At 46.8% G+C, this 20,766-nt stretch overlaps 1 protein-coding gene across 4 annotated transcripts in view; it reads right to left on the bottom strand.

Annotated features, from left to right (window-relative positions):
- Window positions 1-1,275: 1,275 nt before the first annotated feature.
- PBX2 (PBX homeobox 2) overlaps window positions 1,276-20,766 on the bottom strand; it is a 31,438-nt gene continuing 11,947 nt past the window's right edge. The window contains exons 4-9 of one of the 4 annotated variants that reach the window (XM_033915793.1): window positions 16,930-17,126; window positions 15,253-15,388; window positions 10,242-10,290; window positions 7,640-7,728; window positions 5,656-5,742; window positions 1,276-4,659 (exon numbers count right to left, since the gene is read on the bottom strand). In XM_033915793.1, coding sequence (XP_033771684.1) covers window positions 4,567-4,659; window positions 5,656-5,742; window positions 7,640-7,728; window positions 10,242-10,290; window positions 15,253-15,388; window positions 16,930-17,126 — 651 coding nt within the window. In that variant the 3' untranslated portion in view covers window positions 1,276-4,566. Of the gene's footprint in view, window positions 4,660-5,655; window positions 5,743-7,639; window positions 7,729-10,136; window positions 10,291-15,252; window positions 15,389-16,929; window positions 17,127-20,766 lie in introns of all 4 variants that reach the window. The other 3 variants (XM_033915790.1, XM_033915791.1, XM_033915794.1) reach the window with 3 other exon arrangements.

Genomic DNA, 20,766 nt, shown 5'->3' on the forward strand with positions numbered 1-20,766 from the left:
AGGATTTCCCCAATGAATATGCATGAGATCTATGTGCACGCACTGCTTTCAATGCATATTCATTGGGGAAATCCTGAAAACCTGACTGGATTGCGGCCCTCAAGGAGGGACTTTGAGATCCCTTATAGGTCCAACTCAGCCCCTAAAAGACAGATACTCTAGGCCAGGGTGTCAAAGTTTCTCCTCAAGGGTCGCAATCCAGTTGGATTTTCAGGATTTCCCCAATGAATATGCATGAGATCTATGTGCATGCATTGCTTTCAATGCCTCAAGGAGGGACTTTGAGATCCCTGGTGTAGCCGGAGGCAGAATGGGGCAGGGCCAGGCGTCCTCTTTTTCGCAAAGAGGAAATCTGGCAACCCTATAATGTGTATGTATTTTTGTACTGGAACAGCAAGGGTGCTTCAGTGCAAGGGTGAGGTACATTGGTATACATTCCCCCCTCTCCATATTCACGGGTTTAAGATTTGTAGATTCAGTTATTTGCAAGTCTCTACCACGCCGCTTCCCGGACCCCTCCACAGCTTACCTTATAAGCCCTGGTGGTGAAGCGGGGCCACAGCGATCTTTTTACGCTCCTGCCCCATGCAGATCCGCCATCAAAACTGGCTGCAAAGATTGCTCCTGCCCAGCTTCACCGCTAGACCACCAGGGTCTTTAAAGGTAAACTGTGGAGGGGTCTGGGAGACGGGAGGGAGTCAGGGTGGAAGCCTTAAAGTTATTTGCAATTTTTTTAATATTTGTGAGGGAGCTGAAGCCCTAACCCCCGTGGATATGAAAGGACAGCAGGGAGTGAGGTGCATTGGCAGAGCCAGATTGAATGCTATTTATTATATATCTAGGGCAGGGATCTCAAAGTCCCTCCTTGAGGGCCGCAATCCAGTCAAGTTTTCAGGATTTCCCAAATGAATATGCATTGAAAGCAGTGCATGCACAACGATCTCATGCATATTCATTGAGGAAATCTTGAAAACCCGACTGGATTGCGGCCCTCAAGGAGGGACTTTGAGACCCCTGATCTAGGGTACAGCACTGCAGGCGCGCTATGAACTGGCAGAAATGGGAATACATTACTGAGGGCTATCATGGAATTCCACTAATCAAAGAAATTTTAAAAAAAAAGCTCATTAGTTTATTCCAAGAAACTAAATGAATCCCTTTATTTAAAACTTGGAGCTACAGTTTACAAGTGAATCTAAGTTTTTATCCCTTTATAAACAGGAGGAAAAAAATATACTGTCCCAAAACATCCTCAAAACAATCCAAAAAAAAAAATATGTTTAACTTTTAATATACTCATGAACTGCAAAAATATTAAAATAAAAGAGAATACAGAAGATATTGGAAAAGATCAAATGAAAATTAAAAAAAAATGTGAAAAGAAGCTGTTCTCATTTACACCAGCGAGTGTTTTTCCTTATATATCTTTGAAACACAGACATAATAGTTCTCCCGCTGTACATACCACCCCTGACTGCTTTTCAATTCCATTTAATAAAAAAAATAAAATTGGTAACGTAAGGGGAGAAAGAGGTTTCTTCCCTCCTTAATCCTCTTCCCTAGATATAATAACCAACTACTAACCCCATTCAAAAAAAGAAAACCCCAAGGGTCCCAACCCAACCCTCTGCCTTTTCATTTGGTAATCAGCTTTTTCTCCCCCTTCTGAAAAATACTTATTACAATCAAGTCCGGCTGTGGCAGGGACTGGGGTCACCAACATACTCCAGGTCACCCAACAAGCTGATCCAGTCCTGGTTTTGCCCCAGTGCATGCATGGAGTTATAGTTCCCTGTTTTGTGTTTTGTTTTTTTTAATTTCTCCAAGGATACGTTGGGATTACAAGTCCACTGCTGCCAAAGGGGAGGGAGCAGGTAAAACCAGGACTTCTCTGTCTCTCTGAATCAAATGGCAACTCTTAAGGTGGACTACAAACCCAGGATGCACTTGGTTGCCAACTGGTACCAGGTTTTCAAAATGTGCTGAGCTAGTTCTGGCTTTACTTTGTGGTTACATGGACCTGTAGTCCAGTTTTTCTGAATCACTGAGGGGTAGAAAAGAGTTCCAGTACCAGACCCAGAATACCCTGGGGAAAACAGGACAGAAACAAACCCCCAGGATGCACTAGTAGGGGATAAGTTCCCTGTGTTCAGACCCCCACCCTCAACCCGGGGCATGGCCAGAAGATGCACACGGAAAATGAGTCTCACACCAGGTTAAATTTCTGGCACCAGCTTCAGCCTCTCCCAGTGACCCTATGCCCACTCCTGAATGCCACTCACACCACCTATTAAACATTTGGCAACACAAACCCAAAATTCATACCTCATCCCCAAACTATCCCCAGCAAACGTAAACCAGAAAGGGAGACAGAAAAAGTATTTACAAGTGAAGAACCGACCTTGAGAGGGGAGATAGGAATGCAGTCACCTGTTGCTCTCCAAAATCATCCTCTGGAGAGAGCTCTCACCATCCCCTTTCAGTCCATACAGGAAAAGGAAGATGCCGTTTTTCTCATTCTAGGATGACATGGAGGAGGGGAGGGACACGTGTGAGCGTTTCTACTGCTGGGGAGTGTAGAAAGGCTGCCGCCTTAACCTCCAAATGATCCTTTAGTGCTTTGCCTATGTGTGCACCTTGCCCCTGAGACTCTCAGCCCTAGATGCAAATTACACGCAGTTACTGCAGTGTGACACGGGAGCACAAAGCTCAGGCTGTGTTTTGTTTCTGCAGCTGATCTCTCTTTGTATAAATGATCCTTTAAGGTGGCACCTAACACATCATATCTTGCTTTAAGCTTCCTGGATAAAAACGACCTTTTCCTCACTGCAGACTGGTACTACCGAGGAAGGTTTTTTTTTTTGTCACCCTAGCTTAACTCATCAGATACTTTACCCACAAATACAAACAAACTGTTGTCACATAATGAAAGTAATATCTGCGCCCAGGAAGTGATGTTCTTCGAGCAACATTACAGAACATTTCGCCTCTTTTCTCCAACTGCGAGGGGGGGGGGGCATTTCAGTGCTGTGGTAAGAGCTGGGTTGAAAAAGTTTACAGTGCAGTTATAGCCAAGAGGCTGACCTAAGATAATAGGTCCCGGGTCAACCAAACAGGTTGATCCAAACCTAGGTTTGCCCCTGCTGTCTGCAAACATTCTGTTGCTCTGATTTTTTTTAGGGGAAAAAATGGGGAAATTCAGAACAACTCCCAGCATGCAATGTGACAAAGCTAGGACTAGATTTGGGGGGTAAAGTGGCAACCCTAAATGGAACCCTCCCAGAGCTCTTCTCTGCATCACCCAATGAGCATAGGGGTGGGCAACCACGGTCCTCGAAGGCCACAACCGAGGTATGCCTTCGAGATTGCCCCATGAATATGCATGAGATGATATGCATGTACTGCTTCCAATCTCCTTCAAATTCATTATGGAAATCTTGCCCACCCCTACAGGAGGGAGACTGAGGGATATTAAAAAGGGGGGCACAGAAACCTCAACCCCCTTGGGGGGGGGCAGGAGGGGGTGGCCCACACCCCTGTTACTAAACCTGCAACCCCGAGACACGATCAAAAAGGAAGGGGCACTCTAAAACATGGAAGAATACAGGAAAAAAAAAAAAAAAAAGAGAGAGAGAAAACCCTTCCCCTCCATTCAAACAAGATTTTAAAAAAGCCTTAGAAGTGCCGAATCTGGCTGGAAAACGCCCTGGAGCGAGCGCCCTGCGGAGGTAGTGACGTCAGCACGCCAAGGTTCACCGAGTAATTCTATTGGTTTACGTGAGCATGAGGTAATTAAAGCTGTTTTTCCATTGGCTAACAAGTCTTTAGACAGTTCTTTTTTTTCTTTTTTTTTTCCCCTTAAGTGTTTTTCTTAGGGGAGGGGGAGTTAAGTTGTTGTCTTTTTTTTTAACGCATTATTTTCACACTGTGTTTCAAAATTCCTCGTTAACCCTGCAGTTTCAGATTGTATATATACACACACACACACAGCCCTTTTCCCACCAAACCCCTTCCCCCAAAATGGGAATGGGCACGAGACACAGATTGCGGGATTCCCCAACACCCCTCACACACCCACACACACTAGATACCAACAGCGCCAGCTGCTTTTCTAACCAACCAGAAAGCACCAAATATTTGTCTTCCCTTGCAGAAGTCGCAGTTTCTCAATTTGAAATGTTGTTTTGTTTTTAAATCCACAGTGTTTCAGGTGGGGGGGTGCAGGACCTTTTTTCTGTATGTTTATCCATTTATGAATTTTTGAGAAGGAGCAGGGGTTAAATCGTGTCCAAAACTGCTCCCCTTCCTCCCACTTTCTCACTCTTTCCTGGAAATTTCTGGAGCGTCTTCGTGGGGGGGAGGGGCGAGAATAAAATGCTTCGTGGTTTGGAGGTAGGGGGGTTGGAAGCCTTCAACGAGCCACAGCCAAGTCTCGTGGAAGCACCACTCGCTGAGAGGTGATTGGCTGACGGTGAGGCGATATCAGACTGGAACAGTGGTGGGAAGGTGGCAAGGTGAGATTGGCAATGTGCGTTTATACTGGAGGAGGAGCCAGACGGAGCAGCATCAGTTGGATGTGTCAGAGTGGACGCTGCCGGGCCCTTCCGTGGGAGAGGTCACTGAGGAGGGCGTGGCTGCTTCCTGCCAGCCACCATTAGCCTGAAAGACATTCACACAGAGAAATAATATTATAATAGGATAAGCAGCATAAAATCTGTTATACTACTTGGGATCTAGATAGGGACTTGTGACTTGGGTTGGCCACTGTTGGAAACAGGATACTGGACTTGATGGACCTTCAGTCTGTCCCAGTATGGCAATTCTTATGTGAGCCAAGTCAAGGACAATGAAGCCATTGTGACATCACTGCTGAGGTTGGCTCTTAGGATTGGTGGAATGAGGCATTATGACATCACAATCTCAGTTCTGGAATGTTACTACTCTTTGGGTTTCTGCCAGGTACTTGGGACCTGGGTTGGCCACTGTTAACTTGGAAACAGGGCTTGATGGACCTTTGGTCTGTCCCAGTTCTTATGTGAGCCAAGTATAGGACAATGAAGCCATTGTGACATCACTGCTGAGGTTGGCTTTTAGGCATTGGTGGAATGAGGCATTATGACATCACAATCTCAGTTCTGGAATGTTACTACTCTTTGGGTTTCTGCCAGGTACTTGGGACCTGGGTTGGCCACTGTTAACTTGGAAATAGGGCTTGATGGACCTTTGGTCTGTCCCAGTTCTTATGTGAGCCAAGTATAGGACAATGAAGCCATTGTGACATCACTGCTGAGGTTGGCTTTTAGGCATTGGTGGAATGAGGCATTATGACATCACAATCTCAGTTCTGGAATGTTGCTACTCTTTGGGTTTCTTCCAGGTTCTTATGACCTGAGTTGGTCATTGTTGGAAATAGGATCTTCGGTCTTTCCTAGTATGTTCTTATGAGTTATATTCCTTATACAGGTGAATAATTTTCATGTAATGCTATCTGGATAGGGACACTACTCCGATATAACACGTCATCCTAAAATCATATTACAGTCTTGACCAGATCTGCACTATTACTGAATACTGTACAATCATTTAGTGCTGCTGACTTGCAGGGAGGTTGACTCTTGAGTACATCACAGGCCAAAGAGAAAGGACTGGACTTACCCTTAGCTCCCGCGGACTGTACATCTGACTCCCTGAAATGCTGTCGCCGTAGCCCCCGGGGGCCATTGAGTGCCGGAGAGATTCCACCTGCGCAAGACATGAAATAGTCAGCATTTCATTTCATCGAGTGTTTTGCCTATTTTTACATATAACTCAAGGCAGGGGCCGCTAAAATACATTCAAACAAATAAGAAATTAATTTAAAAATAGCAGAAGAAAATAAGATCAACGTTCCGACACTGATAATCTCACCGCTTCCTAAACATTAGCACCAAGTACTGAGAACGAGAGAGCTGCACGGGGACAGAAATTTCAGCCATCTCTGCTCGCCCCCAATGGAATAGAACCCATCCCCACAATTAGTCTCCACCATCCCCACCTGTACCCGCAGGTATCAACACTATTATTTCCTTGCTTGCCACCTTCCCAACCCCAACAGCCTCCTGTGGATTTTGGATGGTATTCACTGTTCCACCAATGAGGGATCCAAGCCTCAGTCTGATGCTCCAGTTGCCTCATTCCGGAGTCACCAGAGGCTTTGACTACACTCCCATGGGAATTCTTCCATCCCCAATGGTTAACCCCGTGGCAACTTGTTCCTTATCTGCAGGAATCCTGCAGGTTCCGCGGGATTCCCGCAATCCCCAATTCCAGTGCAGCTCTCTACTGAGAACAAATAAAAGCCGTTGGCTTTCAAAAACTATCATTGGATATTAAAATGGTGTCAGGTCAAAAGCGCGCCGAGACAAAGGCGCGCCCAGACAATTGAGCGCAGCGCGGAGGCGTGTGCCGCAGAAAATTACTGTTTTTACGGCTCCAACGGGGGGGGACGTGGGGGGGGGAACCCCCCACTTTGCTTAATAGAGATCGTGCCGCATTAGGGGGGGCGTGGGGGGTTGTAATCCCCCACATTTTACTGAAAACTTCACTTTTTCCCTGTTTTTAGGGAAAAAGTTAAGTTTACAGTAAAATGTGGAGGCTTACAACCTCCCAAACGCCCCACAACGCCGGCGCGATCTCTATTAAGTAAACTGGGGGGGCTCCCCAACAAACCCCCCCGTCAGAGCCCCTAAAAACTGTAATTTTCTTCGGCGCGCACCTCCATCTTGCGCTCAGTTGTCGGCGCGCGCCTTTGTCTTTCGCGGGGTTGTCTATGAACCTATTAAAATAGCCACAGCATCTGATCAGTGTTAGGATTTCCATGCAGCCTCCTCCCCCCCCTCCCTCCATTCCCTCTCAATTGGTCAGTTACGACTGCCCAGCTGTGATACCTGCAGACCTAGGTTCCAAACATACTTCAGCTTTCCCTGCGCATTAGCTTACTATGCCGAGAATGAAAAGCTTTGGTGCCTGCAAAAGTCGATTCCAATCTCACTTCTGACACCCAACATCCCCCTGTGAGGCAGCCTATGCTGACAGCGACGAGCTTTGCACCTGCAGATCCACATTGCGGTCTAACGTCTGACACCAAATCTCCCCGTGAGCCAGCCTACTCTGAGAGTGACACCCCCAGACTCGGCCCCAACTCAAGCCGACAGTGAAGAGCTTGAACACCTGCAGATCCAAGTTCCAATCCCACTTCTGACCCCAGCCCTTCCTGTGTGATGAATTATGAGTTAAAGTCCATAGTCTGACATGGGGGAAGCCACAGCTTGCCTTGAATCGGTAGCATGGAATGTTGCTACTCTTTGGGTTTTGGCCAGGTACTAGTGACCTGGATTGGCCACTGTGAGAACGGGCTTGACGGACCATTGGTCTGACCCAGGAAGGCTATTCTTAGGTTCTTATGAAGGCCCGGTTTTCAGACCTACCACTTCCAACAATAGGCACAGTAGAACCTGAAGCCACTCAAAAGACCTGGCCTGTAACCTCTCATTAACAGGGATCCCATTAAATAAGTGTTTGCTTAACTGTATACATATTTGTTCAGGGGGGTGTGAGGGCAGGTCAGGGCAGGGAGAGTATAAGGCGGATAGAGGCTGACCTGTGTGGCGGGATACGAGTCTCCGTTTAGGCTCTGCATGCCTATGAACATGTCTCCCGAGCCAGAGAGGTTAAAGGAACCGCTGGAGCCTAAGGGAAGGGAAAGACGGAGAAGAGAAACAAAAGAATATACACATCCGAATACTGCAGGACTAAGAAAGAGAGAGTGCATCGATTATCAGCGAGACAATAACAAAACAAGCCACCTTCTGCCCACTGGTGTCGGGGGAGGGGGGGCAAGGTGCCAACATCTCTCCCCCTCCCCTCCCCCCCCCCAAAGGGCACCACCACCCCTTGCTATGCCACCGCTTCTGCCCTTCTCATCCCCACTGCCTCCATTGAGAAGGATCCACGTGGCATCAAACATCAGCCCACATGTGGAAACTTCTGTAACACTCACGGTGACCGGTCAAATGCGCGCACTGAATGGGAGGTGACCCGTCAAATGCACTCCGACAACTGGATACTATTTTGTCTTTTTGAGGGTTACAAAGTAACCCTCTTTTTTGAGGGGGGGACGACCCCCTCCCCACTACACTTAAAAGATTCACTTGGTATCTAGTGTTAGGGTAAGTTTTACATGATGATTATGGGAATCCTTTACATAAGTGGATATCTGGAAGGCCCTGATTGGCTCAGACTCCTCAAGCCCCTCCCAAGGGACGGGGCCTGAGAGTCTGAGCAAATCATGGCCTTCCAGATATCCACTTATGGCAGATTTCACAGGGCGCAATTGACGGGGTGGCATTGTCGTGCGCGGATTTGTCAGTGTGCCAACACTCACCCCCACCCACCCCCCAAAATCAGAAATGCTTCTAAGTCTCTGGCAAGAGATTCTGCGACTTTCCTTCTTGTGCAGCCTTTCTGCCTCCTTCTCCCCTCCCCAACCTAGGAGCATTGAAAAATAAATACCCCACTCTCTTCCCCTACCCCGAGTGCTTTATATTTTCCATTAAAGTGATCTTCAAGATAAATAATTTGATGTTCCAGGCCCTTCCGGGTCCCCTAGCACAGCCCTCAAGAGCAAGGCCTCACTTACTCATCTGCTACAGAGGGCACGAGACTTGAGTTTCTACATTCACATGATTATTAATAAAGCATGAATCTTTAAGGCGTTTTGTATGTGTATATGGACTACCCCTAGGCCTCCCAGTTCCGTTCTTGCTGACGTTTACATTCAGTTCCTGCAGAGTGACACTGGAGCATGAAGCCTAGGCTGTGATTTTTCTATAGCTGATGTCTCTGTGTATAAATGTCCCTTAAGCGTGGCTCCAGGCACACGTTTGCAACTTCTGAACTCCCAAGCTCAGCCTGTGCTGCAGTTTACACTCGGTTCCTGCAGAGTGGCACTGGAGCATGAAGCTCAGGATTTGCCGTCTCAGGGTGCAGACACAAGGCCTGCTGAACCATTAACTAGACTAGGTGGTCGCCTATGTTGGCAGCTTCTTGTGTGTGTGTATGGGGAGGGGGAATCAGACACAAGCTGCTACAGTCAAAGCAAAACTATAGAGGCTGACAGCCACAAACCTGAAAAACCGTCAGTACATACTTTAACCACGGAGAGGATGGGCAGTTTACCATTAACCCAGGAAAATGGCTTTTAGACGAGTCTGTGTGCATGCACTGCATGTACTGTATGCACATGTATTTGTGCATGTGTGGGAATCAGTGGCGTAGCCAGACAACCAATTGTGGGGGGGGCCTGAGCTCAAAGTAGGCGGGCATCTCTCTCTCTCGTTCCCTCTAAAGAGTTTAATAGCGCTGAATACTGGGCAAAGTATTTTTAAAGGACTGCTCTTAGAGGGGTGGTGTCAGAGGGATCGTAATTTGAATTTAATTATCAAAATTTCTGAGGGGACCGAAGGTTAATTGAGAGGAGCTGCAAGGCTGAACGTTCATGTGCAGCAGCTAATATCTTTGCATAGACCCTGAACAGCAGGGGTGTCAAATGTCGGTCCTCGAGGGCCGCAATCCAGTCAGGTTTTCAGGATTTCCCCAATGAATATGCATGAGATTTATTTGCATGCACTGCTTTCATTGTATGCTAATAGATCTCTTGCATATTCATTGGGGAAACCCTGAAAACCCAACTGGATTGTGGCCCTCAAGGACCAACATTTGACACCCTTGCTGTACTGTATAAACAGGCTGACTTAAATATGCAAATTATCTTTATCCTCAGAAGAAGCCCTGTGCAATCTATCTCCTGCAGAGTTCCCACTGCAGTCATGAAAGCCTGGCCTGCATGGGGTGGGTGAGAGCCACAGGGCAAGACACCATCCAGCACCAAGCCTGATCAGCTCAAAGTTGACAGCTCAGCAGGGGGGGAAAAAACACATCCTGATCTTTGCCTTCCATTGCCACTCTGCAGCAACTTCAGCATGTGAAAGAAAAAAAGGGAGTTGGGGAGGAGGCGTGCATGAAGTGTGGAGTGACGGGGGCTCTGGTAGAAGGGGGAAGCATGCCCCCCCGCCTCCCACTGGGCCACTGTCATTTACCTGCTGATGTTGGGGTAGTGGGGGAGTTGGCCCCGCTGTGTGTCCCTTGCGTGACGCTCACCGCCGTTTTCACCGCATAAATGTTCGCTTCCTCCTGGAACTTACCGATGTTCTTCTTGTACCGAATGCGCTTGTTGCCAAACCAATTGGAGACCTTCGGCACGGAGTGGGAAGAGGAGTGGACGGAGAGGAGATATGAGAGAAAAAATTGGAAGAGAGGAAAAAAAGAGGGAGAAGGCAAATTTAATAATGAATCAAGTAAAAAGGAATTTACCCCAAAATAAAACCAACATAAAAATGAACAATGGTGGAAATCAGGAAAAAGAGTCCATATAGAAAGAGAGAAAGTAATAGATGGGGAGGGGAGGAGGAGAATAAAGAAAAGAGAGCAAGAGGAAAAAAAGAGGAGAGGCCCATATTCTATAAATCAGAGGTCTCAAACTCATGGCCCGGGAGCCATATGCGGCCCGCCAGGTACTATTTTGAGGCCCTCAGTATGTTTATCATAATCACAAAAGTAGAATAAAACCGTTTCTTGATCATATGTCTCTTTAGCTATAAATGATAATATTATTATTAAGACTTGGCCAAAAGGAAAGATTTATAAACTATAAAGAGTTTTACCTCATGCAAAATTGTCATTGCTTTAATAAGACATTAACTATTTTTTTCTGCGGCCCTCCAAGTACCTACAAATCCAAAATGTGGCCCTGCAAAGGGTTTGAGTTGGAGACCACTGCTATAAATGGTGCCTTAACCCTCCCCTTTTAGAAAACCGTAGCATGGTTTTTAGCGCTGGCCATGGCAGTAACAGCTCCAACGCTCATATAAGCATCAGAGCTCTTACCACTACAGCCGGCGCTTAAAAGTGTGTGTGTGGGGGGGGAGCACCCTACCGGAGCCTAACTTAGCCGATTTCTAGACCGCAGAGCCAGATAGTTTGCAGTTCACAAAAGAGCAATAAAAAATACAAAGGAATAAGGTAGGAAAGAAGCTAGTTACCTATAAACTTATTCAAAAGATACATTTTTAGTTGCCTTCTGAAGTGAAGATAAGAATGAGATGTGGAAAATAATGGCCTGAGATCACTGTCATACATAGCAGCAAAGCCGTTTAAAAATGAGCAAAAATCATTTGAAAACAAAAATGTTAGATGTGCCTAAATTGTGTCTACGGGAGCACTTTAGAACGCCTAAGGTCGCAATAGACGTGGCTCATGCCAGAAACGACTTTAGGCGTTCTTAGGCGCCGACGCGATTCACGTCAAACAGAGGGGCCGGAAACGTAGGCCTCGAAAACTGTAGCCTGCCTTTCCAGCGCCCGTGGTGGCCGCCGATACCGACGCTGTTTGTAGAATCCGGCCCAAGCAATTCCTGCAACTCAAGGCTAGAACCTCGGGTGTGGGTGCGTCATTCTTTCTTAAGTTCCCCTGTAAATGTTTGGTGACTTTTCAGAATACTAAATACAGTGGTGCCTCACACAACGAACTTAATTGGTTCCAGGAGCAAGTTTGTTATGCGAAAAGTTCGTTATGTGAAACGCGTTTTCCCATAACAATACATGTTAAAAAAAATAATTCGTTCTGCAGCATAAAATATGCTAAGATGACATAAAAAAAGATAAATTTTTTGTTATTATGTTTATTTAGATACATCTAAAAACATAATTGTTTTTTAAAACAACACACATTTTTTAAATTTAAAGACAGACTAAGTAGAGTCTAATTTTACAGTGAGAGAGGGCAGAGTCTCAGCGGCAAAAACTGGGACTTAACTGTTCATTTTTTTTTTTTTCTAGCATCGGGGAAGCGGCGAGAGTAGCTCCGCCCCCCCCAACGCATCAGCAGTAGGCGCCGGGCCCCTGCGAGCCGACGGTCCGCCACTGCACAGGGAGCCAGGCGGAGAGAGGGCAGTTAAGCGCAGTGCCTGCGCGGAAGGATGCAGCTCGGGCGACTTCGTTGTGTGAAATGAAGTTCGTTGTAGGAAGCAAGACATGAAGTTCGTTGTGCGCAGCGTTCGCTGTGCGAGGCACCACTGTATATATATTTTAGACCCAGTTCATTTAGAAAATTTTCTTTCAGACAAACCTAAATTGGATATATTACCTGTTACTAGTGCAGAAGCTGAGAAGGAATGAAATATGAAGATTATCATTGCCTGATGTTGGTGTCAGGTCAAAAGCGCGCCAGGACAAAGGCGCGCCCAGACAATTGAGCGCAGCGCGGAGGCGCACGCCACTCAAAATTACTGTTTTTAGGGCTCCGACGGGGGGGGGCACCTCCCCACTTTACTTAATAGACATCGCGCCGCATTGTGGGGGCGTTGTGGGGGGTTTGGGGGGTTGTAACCCCCCACATTTAATGAAAACTTAACTTTTTCCCTTTTTTTAGGGAAAAAGTTAAGTTTATAGTAAAATGTGGAGGGTTACAACCAGTGTTCCCGCTAAGCTGCGCTGGCCTGCGCTCGCGCACAAAATATTACATCGCAGCGCAAAGTTTCTCTTCACAGCGCACACACGCGTCGCAAAGGTAAGGGGAGGTAAGGTAAGGGGACGCATTGGGGGGATTGCACTTCCCCACAATTGCCATGCTTCGGTTCCTCTTCTTCCTTCCTTCCTCCCCCCCCCCCCCCGCGGGACCCTGCGGCACCATCAACTCTTACTCCCTCTAATGTCGGCCCTGCAGCTCCAGACTTCCTCGCACCTTCTCCCCTCCCCCTTTGGATCGCTATTATTTTAAATGTTATAGCCGCGGAGCTGTATCCATCAGTGGAGATGTCTAACCTCGGCCTGCCCCGGAACTCTTACTGCAACAGTGACTTCCTGTTCCTGCCTAGACGGGCGGCTGCTGCAGTAAGAGTTCCGGGGCAGGCCGAGGTTAGACATCTCCACTGATGGATACAGCTCCGCGGCTATAACATTTAAAATAATAGCGATCCAAAGGGGGAGGGGAGAAGGTGCGAGGAAGTCTGGAGCTGCAGGGCCGACATTAGAGGGAGTAAGAGTTGATGGTGCCGCAGGGTCCCGCGGGGGGGGGGGGAGGAAGGAAGGAAGAAGAGGAACCGAAGCATGGCAATTGTGGGGAAGTGCAGAGCTGCAGGGAAGAGTGTTGCGGTACCCAGCTGGAGGGAGAAGGAAGATGAGGGAGGGAATTAAAGGAGATGCCAGGGCTTGGAGCATAGGAGGAAGGTATGCCAGTCTAAGGGAAAAGGAAGGGGGAGATGTGAGAGCATGGAGGGGGAGCGAAAGATGGAAGAAAAGGAAAGGAGAGAGATGCCAGAGAATCAGGGAAGGGGAGATACCAGACTATGAGGAGAGGTGTGGGAGAGGGAAGGCGAGGAGAGAGATGCCAGACCAATGGGGTGAAAGGAGAGATGGAAGGGGGAGGCATACAGTTTCTGGAAGGGGCATAGAAGGAGAGAAGATGCCATATAGGGGAAGAGAGACGGCAGACAGTGAATGGAAGGAAGAGAGTTACAAGAAGATGAGGAAAGGAGAAACCACAGAAGACAAAGGTAGAAAAAAATTTCTATTTATTTATTGCTTTAGGAGACGTGTCACTGTTTCTGTGAAGCATTGTATGCAGAGTCCAGCTTCTTGCTGGTTCAATTTAACCTTTGTCTATGTATTTTTATTTTATCCCCCCTTTTACAAAACTGTGAAGCGTTTTTAGCACCAGCCTTGGTGGTAGCAGCTCTGATGCTCAGAATTTTATGAGCATCAGAGCTGTTACCTCCGTAGCTAAAATCCACACTACAGTTTTGTAAAAGAGGGAGGGGTTAGTTTGTGATTACATATTCCTTACTAGGCGAAGGTGTTTTCTGTGTTCTGTGTGTTCGAAAGACATGGTTTTCTGTTAGGATTGACGGTGTAGGATTGATCTGTGCTGGTCTGGCTTGTTTAGTTTTACAATGGGTGTATTGATGTACTGCTCACTGCAATATGTAAGATGCTGCCTTTTCCTAGGTACTCATGTGTGACGTGTGGTTTGTTACTAAAAATCATGTTTTTCTTACAGATGGGGGGGGGGGTGCCAAAAAATGATGGGCCCCGGATGTTACATATGCTAGGTACGCCACTGTATGTAAAGATACCAGAAAGCTGGCGTAGCAAAAACTTCTAAGTTTTGAGTATTTAACCCTCCCACAATCTCACGGGCACTCGTTTCAAGTTTATTGAGATTTTGATTTAAACGCAATATCAAATATTTTCAATGCGTATAACAAAAATAAATTTGGGGAAATAAATAAAACCATTTGAACCAGTGTTCCCGCTAAGCTGCGCTGGCGTGCGCTGGCGCACAAAATATTACATCGCAGCGCACACGTTTCTCGTCACAGCGCACGATCGGAAGAGGCGTACGGCAGATGGCAGGGCGGCGAGAGGAGAATCGGGCGAGTTGGCTCATAACTTGCTGGCGCCCGATATTTTTGGCTCACGGTGAAAAAAGTTTGCTCACAACACCCGCCCGCTTAGAGGGAACACTGGTTACAACCCCCCAAACCCCCCATAACGCCGGCGCGATGTCTATTAAGCAAAGTGGGGAGGTTCCCCAACAAAACCCCCCGTCAGAGCCCCTAAAAACAGTAATTTTGAGCGGCGCGCGCCTCCGCGCTGCGCTCAATTGTCCGGGCACGCCTTTGTCTTTCGCGCCATTGTCTATGAACCCCTGATGTTAGAGTTTATTACAATACTGATGTTTAGTTCTTTACTTTTTTGGAATATAAAATCGGCGACAAGATTAGTCAACCCTCAATAATGTGGATTTGTTAATGTTTATATTTGAATTTGAATTATTTTCTTTATATTTTGTATATTTGCTTGAGTTTGTTATGATGTAACAATTAATAAAATTTATAAATAAAAAATAATAATAAAAAAAAAGAATCCGGCCCAGAGAGCCCAAGAGGGATATGTAAGGGAAAACATTGAAAGAGAAGGAGAAAAAAAACAAAACAACAAAAAACAATCGGTTACTTTAAAAGCTCACCACCTACGGTTTCGAGTACAGGGATGCCACCCACATCACGGGAACACTCTTGACCAGTAAGGAATGTCATGGTGTGGGAAACGAGGGAGCTTCCTCTCTGGTGACCCAAATGGAAAGGCGACAACATACCTGCGAGACTGTGATGCCGCATTTCTTGGCCAGCTCCTCCTTGGCCTCTTCGCTGGGGTAAGGGTTACTGAGGTGGGAGTAAAAGTATTCGTTCAGCACTTCCGTGGCCTGCTTGCTGAAATTCCGCCTTTTCCTCCTGTTGGGCCAAGGCAGCGGGGAAGAAGAGATCACAAGATATTAACAAGCTGGGTAAAAGATAAGCAATAGCAGTACAGATGACAATGGCTTAAAGTGCACAAAAAAAAAAAATCTGAAAGATGATGTGGAAGATGCCACGCTGCTGCAAAACATACAATTAATCAGAAAGCAGATGAAGTGGAAGGCGCCACGCTGCCACAAAGCATGCATGAGAAATCAGATGACGTGGAAGATGCCATGTTGCTGAAAAGCTTACAATTAATCAGAAAGCAGATGAAGTGGAAGACGCCACGCTGCCACAAAGCATGCATGAGAAATCAGAAAGATGACGTGGAAGATGCCACGCTGCTGCAAAGCATACAATTAATCAGAAAGCAGATGAAGTGGAAGATGCCATGTTGCCACAAAGCATACAGGAAATCAAAAAGCTGCCACAAAGCATGCATGAGAAATCAGATGACGTGGAAGTTGCCATGCTGCTGAAAAGCTTACAATTAATCAGAAAGCAGATGAAATGGAGGATGCCACGCTACCACAAAGCATACAGGAAATCAAAAAGCTGCCACAAAGCATGCGTGAGAAATCAGAAAGATGACGTGGAAGATGCCACGCTGCTGCAAAGCATACAATTAATCAGAAAGCAGATGAAGTGGAAGATGCCATGTTGCCACAAAGCATACAGGAAATCAAAAAGCTGCCACAAAGCATGCATGAGAAATCAGAAAGATGACGTGGAAGATGCCACGCTGCTGCAAAGCATACAATTAATCAGAAAGCAGATGAAGTGGAAGATGCCATGTTGCCACAAAGCATACAGGAAATCAAAAAGCTGCCACAAAGCATGCATGAGAAATCAGATGACGTGGAAGTTGCCATGCTGCTGAAAAGCTTACAATTAATCAGAAAGCAGATGAAATGGAGGATGCCACGCTACCACAAAGCATACAGGAAATCAAAAAGCTGCCACAAAGCATGCATGAGAAATCAGAAAGATGACGTGGAAGATGCCACGCTGCTGCAAAGCATACAATTAATCAGAAAGCAGATGAAATGGAGGATGCCACGCTACCACAAAGCATACAGGAAATCAAAAAGCTGCCACAAAGCATGCATGAGAAATCAGAAAGATGACGTGGAAGATGCCACGCTGCTGCAAAGCATACAATTAATCAGAAAGCAGATGAAATGGAGGATGCCACGCTACCACAAAGCATACAGGAAATCAAAAAGCTGCCACAAAGCATGCATGAGAAATCAGAAAGATGACGTGGAAGATGCCACGCTGCTGCAAAGCATACAATTAATCAGAAAGCAGATGAAATGGAGGATGCCACGCTACCACAAAGCATACAGGAAATCAAAAAGCTGCCACAAAGCATGCATGAGAAATCAGATGATGTGGATGATGCCACGCTACTGCAAAGCTTACAATAAATCAGAATGAAGATGGCATGGAAGACGCCGGAGCTGCCAAAAAAATGCCTGCCTGAGAAATCAGAAGAGACTCACGGTGTCACGGAGGGCCACCGAAACACCTACCGAGCATCGAGGAAGCGGGAACGCAGGATCATGACGGCCTCGCACGTGCTCTGCTTCAGCTGCATCTGGATGGAGCTGAACTTGCGGTGAATGATCCCCACCATCCTTTCGATCTCCTTGGGGGAGATGGGGCGCGTGCGGCTCTGCTCCCGCAGCAGGTTCATCACGTGGGTCGTAAACTCGTTGCACGCCTGGCCCTCGCGGTGAGAGGGGACGGATAAATGTAAAGAAAGAAAGCCTGGTAAACACCTGCGCTTTGGTTTATTTTGCTCAGCTGCCCACGTTAGCAGAGGTATTGATAGTATCGTTCCAAGCTCGTTACAGATATAACAAATATTGAAGGATCAATTTGTTAAAAAAAACTATGGGGCAATGCTGTGTCTGGGTGCCCCCTTCTGGACACCCCGATGCCGCGCAGTGAGAGCCTAATTTATAACAGCATCTCGACACCCAGATTCGGTGTCAGGTCAAAAGCGCGCCGGGACAAAGGCGCGCGCAGACAACTGAGCGTAATGTGGAGCCGCGTGCCGAAGAAAACGACTGTTTTAAAGGGCTCCGATGGGGGGTGTGAGGGGGGGAAACCCCCCCCCACTTTACTTTATACAGATCGCACCGCGTTGTGGGGGGTTTGGGAGGTTGTAACCCCCCACATTTTACTGAAAACTTCACTTTTTCCCTAAAAAACAGGGAAACAGTTAAGTTTCCAGTATAATGAGGGGGGTTACAACCTCCCAAACCCCCCACAACGCCGCCGCGATCTGTATTAAGTAAAGTAGGGGGGGGTTCCCCAACAAAAACCCCCGTTGGAGCCCCTAAAAACACTCTTTTTCTTCGGCGCGCGCTTCCGTCTTGCGCTCAGTTGTCGGCGCGCGCCTTTGTCTTCGGCGTTTTTGTCTATGAACCCCAGATTCTGTTATAGAATGCCAGCGTAACCCAGCATCTGTGTACCTAACATTTCAAGTTTCAAGTTTATTAGTTTTTAATATCCCGATCATAAAACGAATATCTGACCGGTTAACAATAAAATTTAAAATAGGTAGAAGGGAGAATAGTTAGGTGTATTGAATATTTAGAGTAAACATATATAACGTATACAGACAAACTAGAAAGTGAGGATAAGTGGGGAGGAAAAGTTACATAATATTAGAAGAAATGAGATAGAGGGAAAAGGGTATATGGTAAAAGTGATATGCGCTGAAGAAAAGTTAGATTTACGAATTACAGGTAAACTGACCATAAAAGAAAGAAAAAGAGAGAAAAAAAAAAAAGAATTAATAATTGGTGATTAAAATTTGTCAAAAGCATCTTGAAATAGGAAGGTTTTGAGATTGGTCTTGAATTTTGGTAAATGAAGTTCATCGGGGAGAAATTGAGGGAGAGAATTCCATAAGGTGGGGGCAGTTATAGTGAAATTAGTTGCACCAGCTGTAGACCTGGTGTAACTGAATCACTTATGTGCGACAAGACTACAAGTAACTTACGTGGCGCTGTACATTTAACATTCAATAGGCGAACCCTGCTGAGAAGAGCTTACAATCTAATTTGGAAAGGCAGACAGGACATCTCAGGGTTGGGGAGATTCTGGTAGAAGAAATGATATGATGGGTAAAGGTATCTGACGGTGAGCGGGAAAAAGTGGGCTTTTAGCTCGGATTTGAAGACTGCTAGAGACGGAGCATGACATATAGAAACATAGAAAACAACGGCAGAAAAGGGCCATAGCCCATCAAGTCTGCCCATACCAATGACCCACCCCCTGACTTTACTCCCCTAGAGATCCTACGTGAATATCCCATTTTCTCTTAAAATCTGACATGCTGTTGGCCTCAATCACCTGCTGAGGTATAGACTCTGGCAAGCCTGTTCCAGGCATATGGTGTGGCAAGAAAGAAGGGACGGGGTCTGGAGTTGGCGGTGGAGGAGAGTGGTACAGATAAGAGGGTCTTACCCAACGAACAGAATTCAAGGGGGGGAACATAGGAGGAGATAAGTAAGGAGAGATAATGGGGGGGGGGGGGCAACAGAGTGAATACACTTGTAGGTCAATAAGAGGAGTTTGATCTGTATTCGGAAACTTACCTCTAATTTTTCTAGAGAATGACCAAAGTGACTGGAAAGGCCCAAGTGACCAGAATGGACAGCGACATTTCCACGTTGGCGCTCATCTTCAGTGAATGCCCCAGACCCTGCCACGGCCGCACTCCCTTTTCACTTATACACTGCAAGATTTAGCGTGCCTCTGCTTTGAACAGTGCGTAGCAAGATGTGCCCGCTAATCCAAATCGTTACCAACCGACGCCAAATTAAATTGTGCGCGTGCCCAGGTTTGCACACTTAACGGTGCGTGCTATAAGCAGAATCCAGGGGAGAGGTTACCATGCAAAGTTGCACAGGTGTAACTTAATGGAGTAATTACAGGCTAATTGGTGTTATTGGTTTGCGATAATTAGTGTTAATTGGACCAATTAGCACTTAAGCACATAACTGCACTTTGGTGCTGATGCAAAAAGCCTCACAGTACAGCCAGTAGTGCAGTAAGGGGGGGGCAAGGGGGTGGAACATCTTCTCCTCCTCTCTGCCCCCCCCCCTCTCCAGTACCTCTTTGACTCTTCACCGGCGTGAGCAGCATCTCCAACCTGCTCCTTACACCGGCCTCAGGTCTCCCTCTGAAGTCACTTCCTGGTAATGGGACCAGGAAGTGATGTCAGAGGGAGAGCCAAGGTCAGTGCGGGCAGCAGGTTGGAGACTGCTACGCCACTGGATACAGCTGTGACTCTATTGCAAAATTATGCAGCAAACCCATTGCAGCATGCTATAATCAATCCACAGCTCACTAGAAAATGTCACTCTTCCTCAGCAACGATTAGGCACCGACAGGAAGGCTCACATTAACATGAAAAGTTCTTTTTTTAAGTCTCCATCAGCCCCCAAGACTCTCTCTCCGTTCCATCCTCCCCGCTCTGGTTGTTTCCTAAACTTGCCACTGGCAGCGTCTGCAATCCAAGCAGGCATCCTCCACCAGGCCTGAGGGCCTTCCTGCAGCCGGGTCCCCACCTCCTCTGATTTAATGTCCTGTTTCCGTGAGAGCAGGACGTGGCTGCAGGAAGGCTCTCGGAGCTGGCGGAGGAAGCTTGCTTTTAGTGCAGACACTACCTGCGACCCAGGCAAGTTTAGAAGTGAGAGAGAGAGATGCCAGACTAGGGTGAGGGGACAAAATTAATCACAATTAAATTTGAAAAATTGCACTGAAAATACATTAAATCATGTTGTTAATTCACAGCCCTAGTTTAAATATATAACACTAGTCTTTAAGCCCGTTACATTAACGGGTGCTAGAATAGATGTGTGTGTCTGTCTTTCTTTCTCTTTTTCTCCTTGGCCGCTTTCTGTCTTTCTTTCTGTCTCTGCTCCCCCCTGTCCAGCAGCAGCCCTTCTCACTTCCTTTTACCTCTCCCCCTATCCAGCAGCACCCCTTCTGGCCCACCAGCATGAACTTCATGTCCATTTCTCCCTCTCTTACTTCCTCTGTCCATATATCTCCCTCCCTCTTCTGTCCCCTCCCTGAATCTCTCTCCCTCTCCCCATCTTGCCTCCCCCCCACTTCCTTCATGTCCACTCTGTAATGTACCCCTGCTGGTATCTACTCCTCCCTCCCGAGTGACGATTGTAATAGAAACACCAAGTCCCATGCCAAATACCCTTCAATTATGTGCACAAAAGACTACATATATGCAAATGCAGTCAGGGACAGAGGTTGTAGATACATACCAAACCAACATCTCCCTTCTCCTTCCCGCCCGCCAAGTCCCTCCGCTTGGGAAAGTTCCCTCTGCCGCA

Source organism: Geotrypetes seraphini, chromosome 12 (genome assembly GCF_902459505.1).
Source record: "Geotrypetes seraphini chromosome 12, aGeoSer1.1, whole genome shotgun sequence".
Taxonomy (NCBI): Eukaryota; Metazoa; Chordata; class Amphibia; order Gymnophiona; family Dermophiidae; genus Geotrypetes; species Geotrypetes seraphini.